This window comes from Convolutriloba macropyga, chromosome 10 (genome assembly GCF_964194025.1).
Source record: "Convolutriloba macropyga chromosome 10, txConMacr16.3, whole genome shotgun sequence".
Classification (NCBI taxonomy): domain Eukaryota; kingdom Metazoa; phylum Xenacoelomorpha; order Acoela; family Convolutidae; genus Convolutriloba; species Convolutriloba macropyga.
Genome location: NC_134477.1, coordinates 28,241,506 through 28,251,965, shown reverse-complemented (window position 1 = coordinate 28,251,965; position 10,460 = coordinate 28,241,506). Strand labels below are relative to the sequence as shown.

Genomic DNA, 10,460 nt, shown 5'->3' with positions numbered 1-10,460 from the left:
ATGCATTTTTTTTCCGCTCAAATTCCGCTCATTCCGGTCAAAAAAAATGTAAGGGCTTTGAGCGGAATTTGCTAAACTGTCCGCTCAAATTCCGCTCATTTCTTGCATTTTTTTTCCGCTCATTCCTCGGCCCGGGCATTCACCCACTCGCTCTTTCGTGCTTTTTCGCTTTGTTCTTTTGGTTTTTTAAACCAGACGCTTTCGCGTACGGTGATGTGTTTTCTGTGTGTCCAGCGCGAATCTCCGCCTCTCTATTTTGCTTCGTTTTCGCGCTTCAACATCAACCTTTTATGTGCTAACTTTCTTCATATGCGTCTCTTTCTCGCGACACCTCTTTCTCTCTCTATCTATTTCTCTATGTGCTATCTTTTTCGTTCTCCCATTTTGAGCATTTGCTGGCGTTCCTCTTTAAATGCACGACATTAGAAAATTACAGACATTAATTGCAATCCCTATTTCTGGTTCCCAAAGAAGCTAATGTCATGTTCATCAGCTAAGTCGTGTTTCAAGCCGCGTTCTCGCATGACCGCTGAGCCTTACAAGATGGAGGTGTAACTTGTAAGATGTTTCGTGAATCCGGCAACATCTTGTAAGACAATGAGTGATATTGAAAGATTCTTACAAGATAAGCATCCTCTTGCGACTATGGTTTCTAGAATTTTAGGCATATACTGTTATGCGGGTATGCGTGTAAATTAAATTTGGCAATTAGTATAAATACGTATATATGTAATGTTTTGAAATTATGTGTTAATTTTTTGTGACGAGGTGAAATAATAAATCCAACAATTCAATTCAATCTAACATGGTATGCTTCTTTTTGAGTTTAAAGGCACTTCTTTAAGTTGCCAATGACTGGTGTCTCTGTGATAAGGCTTTTAATCTTCAACCGCAGCTGAGCTATTGTAATGAAAGAGACAGCGTTTCAAATTATTGAGTTTAGAGGTTTATTACATGGCTCAAGATAGTTCTGACAATGTCCAAGTTTATTCTGAAGCGTGTTCACAAAACAATTTCTGTCGAGAAAGGTGATTTAGTATCCCATTGCGTGATCGCCGTTATTTTTTTTTATCATAATCATCATTGGGCTTAGCGTTGCCTTTGCGATTTTGTTTTATAGCTGCGAAGCTGTAAGCTGAGCGGAGCTATATTGCGGTGCTCTTGGCTTTTAACAATTCAAATAATTTGTTTTTTTTTTAAGATCTGTCTTTTTTTTAAGATTGGAGTAGTAATTTTTCGTCAAGCCGAAACAGGAAGTGGAGCGAAAAAACGAGTTGTTTGCGGCGTGAATTTTTTTCGCTCTAAATTTAAAGTCGAGTGAGAAAACGGTGTTGGAACAAAAATTCGATTTCTCGCTAGTGGTTTTTTTGTTCACACGCGGCAATTTCACTTTGATTTTAACTGTTTTTTCGATTTTTTGGATCGGATTTTTTTTCTTAATGGTGTTTCCCATCCATTCATAGTTCGTTCTGGGTTTAGTTTTCTGTTTAGTCAATGAAGATTCTTTGAATGGTACGTCAGGACTTACCCTGCTATGTTTTATGTTTCGTCGTCTGACGCTCTTTTTCGTTTTACAATTGTTCACACACTAAAGCTGAAAAAAATCAAATTTTTTGAATGACTTCTTCCTTTCACTAACGGCATTTGCGCGCGTGACGTCATTTCTCACTCTCTTCAGCAAATTTTTTTTTGCGTGATTAGATTTTGCTCTTAAGTGGCTTACCTCACTCAATAAAATGAGTTTTGCACTTTGAAACTTAAGTTTATTTTGAATTTGTTTAAGGTCAAAGGAACTCATATGTGCAGTAAAGGTCCCTAATAAGAGGCTTCTGTGGGATGACTTTAACAAGCTTTATTAATTTATCGCTGAATGTTTTTTACCTAGCTTTTTGAGCGTCGATTTTTTTCTCAATTTAGGTCTGTCTCTGTTTCTATCTCTATTATACGGCACGCGGGTCTATTCTTTCGCAGCTATTCCGGCAATCTGCGGGCTATGTCTCTGAAATTGAGCGTAACCGTTCAAAAACTGTTTCACGCCCTTATTTTTTTTATTGGACGTTGCTTTGACATAGACTTTTTAATGTTCACATTGCTATGTGACTAGTCCATTACCAGTTCATGATTTTCTAAAGATTAGGCTTGATTGACAGAAATTTTTAACAGGGGCAAAGGTGACATGTTTGCAAGTTTACTGCTTAGTTCAATTGTTCTCGTGTGTTTAGGTGTGATAGTGGTGAAAAACAAGTTGAAGGACAACATGAGGACATTTAGAGGAGAGACTCACTTCAACTATAATCTCGCTTACAATGGAGACAACAAACAAGCATATGCTGACGTAAGTCCATAACCAATAATAATCGGCCCATAGACATAGAATTGTTTTTTTTCTGAGAAAAATGATAGCCGGTAAAATATAGAAAAACTGATACGGCCTTATTTGACGCGCACTAAGTTTTATAGTAATTTCAGAGCTGTGAGGATTTTATTCACTAAAAATTAGCGGTAAAAATAGCTCGAATGAGATAATCCATTTCATATAAAATCGTTTCTTAATAGATAAAGTACAGTTGATGGATACGGTGCCGTAGAAAACTTGACAGGGACTCATACAGGGTCGTACAATGTTTTATAAGTTTTCTAAAGCACCTTATTAAGTTTTCATTTTCTGTAAGAAGAGGCCAATCCTAAAAATAAAAAAAAACTCTCAAGATGTTAATTGTTCCGACCCCTCTTGAGGGGGAGGAACTATATACTCAAATGGGTTTTTTTGTTCAGTCAATTTTGGCCGATCGATATATTCATCGTAGAGAGTTTTGAGTGGTATCACTAAAAAGCCCGTCCAGCGTCATTACAGTGCAGAGGTATACCCCAAAATTTCCGCCTTAGTAAAATTGGCTCGAAAATTAGTTTTATAAAATGAACAAAATTAGATGACATCCTTTTTATCTTACTTTTCGCAAAAGGGGTTCCGCCAATTTTGCGAAATAAGAGAACATTCGGTGCGAAAAGCAGGTAACAAATCTTGTAGTACGTTTCCGCTCAATTTAGGTATCTATTATTCGCATTCAAAGTATCTCTAATCCGCAATTGAGCCTAATTAAATGCGCGCATTTTGAGCATGCAAAAGTGGTTTTAATACTTTGCAAAAGAACATTCGGAACGAAAATTTGGTTACAAGTCTTGTAGCAGGTTTCCGCTCAATTTAGATATCTATTATTTGCATTAAAAGTATCTCTCATCCGCAATCGAGCCTAACTAAATGCGCGCATTTTGAGCATGCAAAAGTGGTTTAAAATTTATTAATAAATTAAGATTTTATTGAAGCTTTTTAAAGCTTTAAATTGATTTAAATAACACAGAACAATTGTGCAATCAAATTTAAATGCAGCGGCTCTCTGAGTTTCACTTCACTCACTTTTCGGGACACTTGTTTCAAGACATTGTGTCTCGGTACACTTGTTTCAATCATTGTGTCAGCAATCCTCGTGTGTATTTTCTATGTTGTTTATTTTAGTAACATTTAGATTTAGAATCCTAATTAAATTTTCTGAAAAATGCTTAACTATTTCAGCTCGATAGACCACCGAATGCACCCAGGTGACTGTCAATGTGGTACTGGCCGTACTTATTTAGTGAAATATATGATGTACGTCCCAGTGCCACAAAAATTGATTTTTTTCCGAAAAATCCCTCTGAAAAAAGGCTTTGTTTGTCAATGTGGGATTGGCCGAATCTATGTTCACTGGTGAAATCTATATTCATTGGACACATCTATTTTCACTGGTCGAACCTATTTTAACACGCCAGCTCAATTAATGGTTCCTTTTAACAAAAGTAGTTAATAAAGCTTTTATAATCACTTTGATGCTCAAAGTGCTTTAAATTAGGCTTAATTGCGGATTATATGCGAAATCGAGCTACATTGTGTGCAAAAAATTGATACGTAAATTGAGCGGATGCGTGATACAACTCGCGCGAAAAATATGTTATTAAGTTTGTACTTGTATTCCGCGGCTAAAATTAGGACACTTTTGCGAACACGGGATACGATATTCCCTTCCATTTTGCCGGTTTCTGCTAAAGTAGATATTTTCCGCAATATTGTACCACTTTCAATGTATTAACATAGTAAAAACGAACACGAGATACACACATCGGGCATATCTGCCCGTGACGATTTGGGTATACCTCTGCACTGTAATGGTAGAATATGGAATTAAAAAGAATTTATTGAAATTCGTTTTCTAGAGCGAGTTATTGTTTCAAAGATCCTAAAAACAGTATTCTGGTTTTTTGGGACATTCAACTCTTCCAACTGTTTATTACGTAATCATCTTGAGCTGTGAGAAATGCTGCAAAAAACCAGTTTGAAGAAAAAGCTATTTTTTATAAAAAAGTTACAAAATGCTCAAAAAGGCTTTCTCTTTCTGTCAGAATGTTCTTTTTGCTGATGAAACAAGATTGCGGATCTCTATACGTGCAACCACAAAAACTGATTTTTTTCCGAAAAACCCTCGCACATCAAAGGATTTGTATATCAAAGTGGGACTGGCCATTTTAAATAAGTAGTAATAAATAGTAATAATAAGTAGTAATAAGTAGTAATAAAGCACTATAAGTACTAATAAAGTAGTAATAAAGTAATACTAGTAGTAATAAGTTAAGTTTAATTAAATAAGTAGTAATTAAGTTAGGCCTAATTGCGGGTTAAATGCAAAATCGAGCTACATTGCGTGCGAAAAATCGATACACAAATGGAGCAGGTGCGTGATACGAGCAGTGCGAAAAATAGGTTAAAAGTTTGTACTTGTATTTCGCGGCTAGGATTAGGACACTTTTGCAATCACGGGATTCAAATTTCTCTTCCATACTGCCGGTTTCTGCTAAAGTAGCTATTTTCCGCAATATTGTACCACTTTCAATGTATTAACATAGTAAAAACGAACACGAGATACACACATCGGGCATATCTGCCCGTGATAATTTGGGTATACCTCTGCACTGTAATGGTAGAATATGGAATTAAATAGAATTTTTTGAAATTCGTTTTCTAGAGCGAGTTATTGTTTCCAAGATCCTAAACAGAGTATTCTGGTTTTTTGGGACATTCAACTCTTCCAACTGTTTATTACGTAATCATCTTGAGCTGTGAGAAATGCTGCAAAAAACCAGTTTGAACAAAAAGCTTTTTTTTAATAAAAAGTTACAAAATGCTCAAAAAGGCTTTCTCTTTCTGTCAGAATGTTCTTTTTGCTGATGAAACCAGATTGCGGATCTCTAGCGACGGAACAATTTGAGCTCTTCGACGATTTGCAAAGAAATTTTATTACGACGCAGAGGTATACCCCAAAATTTCCGCCCTAGTAAAATTGGCTCGAAAATTAGATACATACAATGATCGAAATTAGGAGACATCCTTTGAATCTTACTTTTCGCAAAAAAGGGTTCCGCCAATTTTGCGAAATAAAAGAACATTCGGTGCGAAAAGTAGGTAACAAATCTTGTAGCACGTTTCTGCTCAATTTAGGTATCTATTAATCGCGCGTATTTTGAGTATGCAAAAAACACTTTGATAAAGATTTAATTGAAGCTTTCAAAGCTTTAAAGTGCTTTATATACGTGCAACCACAAAAACTGATTTTTTTCCGAAAATCCCTCGCACATCAAAGGCTTTGTATATCAAAGTGGGACTGGCCATTTTAAATAAGTAGTAATAAATAGTAATAATAAGTAGTAATAAGTAGTAATAAAGCACTATAAGTACTAATAAAGTAGTAATAAAGTACTACTAGTAATAATAAGTTAAGTTTAATTAAATAAGTAGTAATTAAGTTAGGCTTAATTGCGGATTAAATGCAAAATCGAGCTACATTGCATGCGAAAAATCGATACACAAATGGAGCAGGTGCGTGATACAAGCCGTGCGAAAAATAGGTTAAAAAGTTTGTACTTGTATTTCGCGGCTAGGATTAGGACACTTTTGCAAACATGGGATTCAAATTTCCCTTCCATATTGCCGGTTTCTGCTAAAGTAGCTATTTTCCGCAATATTGTACCACTTTCAATGTATTAACATAGTAAAAACGAACACGAGATACACACATCGGGCATATCTGCCCGTGACGATTTGGGTATACCTCTGCACTGTAATGGTAGAATATGGAATTAAATAGAATTTTTTGAAATTCGTTTTCTAGAGCGAGTTATTGTTTCCAAGATCCTAAAAACAGTATTCTGGTTTTTTGGGACATTCAACTCTTCCAACTGTTTATTACGTCATCCTCTTGAGCTGTGAGACATGAAAACCAGCCACAAAAAAGCACATTTTTGTTGGCCATTGCAACATATCTGTTGGCATAGAAAAAACGATTGCTTGGGTTGCACTGCTCGTTCACCATCTTCCAATCATCTTAAACTATTGCTGAGAGACGCCTGATCTTCTTGGTTTGAGGATGAAGTTACAGAGTACGTGTCAATACAAATCATAACAGAATCCATTTTAGAGCAAAAAACTCTGATTTATGCTTTTTAGCTTCGCAGTGGACCACAATGCGACTTCCGAGTTCTGCAGCAGAATGACAGATGTGTTCTGTTGGAATCAGTCAAGAACCCAAACAACTTCCTCGCCTTCCATTCGAACGGGTCACAAGCAAATACAAATGATGATGGAATTGGTCAATCCAAGCAGAGAGGCTCTGTTGACACGAGTTCTTACCTCTTCAATGTTGTCTGCAAGGTTAAGTCAGCTCAGTTTTCATTTGAATGGAATAATAAAAATCATGTTGATTAGTAAAACATTTGTTGATTCCGCTGTAAACCACAAAAATAGTTACTGTTTGTTTATTGTTGTTGCTATTATTGTTATTGTTGTACTTATTATTGTTGTTTATTTTGATTAGTATGGATTGCAAAATTCTTAGTAGCTCTTTGATTTTATATGACTTTTCGTACGCAGTATTTTTGTGCGCGATACTTCCAGGATTGCCTGGAATTTCTACTTTTGAGTTGATTAAAAATAATAAGTGGGATTTTTCAGATGCTATTATTTATGCCACTATTAGCAATTAAAGTCAAAACTCCCAACTTTAACCTAAATGTTCTTTGAATGATCAGGGTGTGTTCCGTGACCAAGGAGTGCTGATCATCCAAGTGTCTCCCTCCAAGACACTCACAATTGACGACCTCAGTGAACTGGTCGGATACGGCACACGAGACATCACCTCATACTTCAGGTAACCTGTACATTACACAGAAAAGAGACGTGTTGTTGTGAAGGTTGTGAAATAGTCGATAAATGTATTGGACGGTAACTAATCAGATCTTCTTACTCATATCAAATTTGCATATACATTAAAGCTACGCTTACTACACTCACTAACAAACGTAAACGCACAAAATGCAGTTTACATGGAAAATTGCCTCTTTTGAAGTCAATTTTAGTCAACATAATTTTGGTCGTTCCTTTTGACTTTTTTGTCAACAGACGCATAATAATCAGAAGTTTAATAGATCTATTTTTGGATAATCTGACAAGCTTACTTACAGAAAAAAATCCAGATAAAAGTTGGCCATATTTCCATAAGCAGCTGTATTCGAGTCCCACGCGAAATCTGTTCAACTTGCTCAAGCCTCCTTCCTTTTAAGCAAGTTTTTGCATTGTGAGTTCAACAAATATATGTGGAATTGAACAAATTTCATGTTGAACTCGAATACAGCTGCTTATGGAAAACTGGCCTACTTCTATCTGGATTTTTTTCTGTAAGTAAGCTTGTCAGTTTATCCAAAAATAGATCTATTAAACTTCTGATGATTATGCGTCTGTTGACAAAAAAGTCAAAAGGAACGACCAAAATTATGCTGACTAAAATTGACTTCAAAAAGAGGCAATTTACCATGTAAACTGCATTTTGTGCATTTACTTTTGTTAGTGAGTGTAGTTGCAAGTCGTTTTCATAGTGCAAGTCGTTTTAATAGCTGCCGAGTTTTAATCTCAGCGCTTGAGTGCGGTGCTCTCGATTTCTGTAACGACTCAAATTTTGTTAATCGGTGACATCTCTTTTCACTGGATGTAGTCAAATATCGCGCACCTCAAAACAAGTGTTTTGTTTATTGTTTAATCTACTTGGCAAAAGTCAAAAGCAGAGAGAAATTGTAGAGTGATTTTGTACATTAATTGTTCTGGAAGAGAGCGAGAAAAGCTGGTTTGTAAAAACCTTCTGCTGAGCGAGTGAACTTTTTATCACATGCTGCTTCTTCGAAGCCGTTTTTAACTTTAACCCTAATTTTATAAATCAAATTGGTTTGTCTCAATTATCTAATAAAGTAATTTTACGCGTGGAAGAAGTTTTACCATCAGAAACATGTGACACTATGTTAGACTTTTTGTGTTTGATTTATAATCTGTTGTGTTCGGCTAATTTTTTTTGGCTGAAAAATTTTTTTTAGTAAATTTGGTGACGTTTTTAGTTGATTTGTGATAGTTAACTGTTGTTGAAGGAAGATAAATCAATTCATATTTCATCCATTGTTTCTATTTTGGGACTTTTTTGGCCTTTTTGTTTTTCTTGTTCATAAGTTTTTTCCTGTTCAAACCTTTATTTCTAACTACCCTATGTGTATTTCAACTAAGAAGAATAAGATAGGGCAATATGTTATATACTGATTGTTAGATAGGGCAATTTGTAAAGAAAGGAAGAAACAACTTTGTATTTTTTTCATTTCATTTCTCCTTTTTTTACTTATTATTTAATTCCGAACGGTGTCGGTTATGAGTGGGTGATGATGTTCGGGTGCTTCTTACAGTTTTGAACCTTTTTTAAAACCATTAAAGGGTGTCTTTACGCTAAATTAATTTATTTCAACTACGAATTAAATTGCTAATCTTTTGAGAAAATTGCTAATCTTTTATAAAAATTTGACAGTTTTTTTTCAATTTTTAAGTAAAAATCGGAGATATCTGTGAGCTTTGCACATTTTTTACACACAGTTACACCCATTGTTAATTTTCATCTAAGTTACTAAGTTGTAACAATACAGGTAGAAAACAATCTTTTCGTGAAAATTATGACAATCATATGAGAAAACGTAACAATTTTCGTCCATTTTTTTTGCTTTTCTGTTCTCATTTTATCACAATCCCAAAAATTTTAGCGTTCGTTAAATCCTCTGCAGTATTGTGTGCCCTATTCATTTTCTTCAATCTCATGGGAGAAGACCTATTGCTTTTATATGAACTTATGTTATATCGGAAAGTTTTTTTAATTTTTGTTTTTACTTGTTATATTTTCTTCTTTTGGTTTTTAGGTGATAGTCAGGTCAAGGAGTAGAATTTCAGTGATGTGGACTTTTCGAGATTGTTCAGGAATTATTCTGGCTATGTTATTTTTGATAAACCAGTGAAAAACAAAAGACAGAAAAATCAGTCAGAAATTCAGGGAGTGATGAAAAACTTTGTTTGATGAAAGAATTTGAAAATAGAAAAGAACGTGTTTTTTTTTTGTTTTTATTTTTATTAGAAAAAGAAGCAAACATCTATTCTCGCTAACCGAGCAAAATTTTTGCGGCTTTTTAAGCTCGTTTTTCAAATATCCTATCCGGGAAGCTTTTTAGACTGCAATGATGATATTCGGGTTCTTCTTACAGAGTTTTGAAGTTTTTCATATTTCAAGGTAGTTTTTTGCTAAATTTAAAATTTTCCTTTTTTGAGGGTTTTAGGCTAATTTCGCGATATTTTACCTGTTGAATTGTTTTAATTAATTTATTGTTACTTGAATTGAATTTCTTATATTTTGAATTGAATAAAGTTTTATCGGTATAAAGCTGTTTTTTTGCTATAAAAGTTTGCAAAAAAAGTGAAAATTGTTGCAGTTTGTGTTTACATTTCTTGTTTTCCTAAAATCAGGTATAGAGACAGACGTCTGGCGGTTTATTATGGCTTGCCTGATATTGTGTGTTCCAATGTAAAGCCTTAGTTGTACTACAGAAAATTTTTCGGTTGTGCTTGTACGTTTTTTATATGAAGTTGTAGTTGAATTTTTTTTTTAGTTTTTTTTTACTTTTAAGACAAGGTTTCTCGTGTAATTCCACTTTTGATTATTATTTTTTTGTGCTTTGCTGCGTTCTACCCGTAGATACCCGTTTTTTTTTTAAAAAAAATACGTTTTTTGCAAAAATTACTCATATTTTTCAATCATTATATCTTGGGTGTATTTGATACAGTACGTAAAATGCATGACAAACCTGGTTTTACTACTAGTGGAACGTCAGAAGCTGCTAAAAGAGAGCTGTCTTTGTCCAAAAAGCTAATTTAGAGAGATCGATAAATTTCTCTATGTGAATGATTTTTTATTCATCTGTGAATTTTGTAAGTTGATTTTTTTTGCCGTCAAGTGCCGTAGTTATAATAAGTTATAATAAGTATAACCATATAAGTGAATGTTGCTCATTTGTGTGAAAGAAAT

At 34.5% G+C, this 10,460-nt stretch overlaps 1 protein-coding gene across 1 annotated transcript in view; it reads left to right on the top strand.

Annotated features, from left to right (window-relative positions):
* The window catches only part of LOC142347977 (lipoxygenase homology domain-containing protein 1-like), a 322,517-nt gene that overhangs the window by 25,613 nt on the left and 286,444 nt on the right, over positions 1-10,460 (top strand). Inside the window, exons 5-7 of the mRNA XM_075399144.1 lie at positions 2,223-2,335; positions 6,533-6,736; positions 7,114-7,232. Coding sequence (XP_075255259.1) covers positions 2,223-2,335; positions 6,533-6,736; positions 7,114-7,232 — 436 coding nt within the window. The remainder of the gene's footprint in view (positions 1-2,222; positions 2,336-6,532; positions 6,737-7,113; positions 7,233-10,460) is intronic.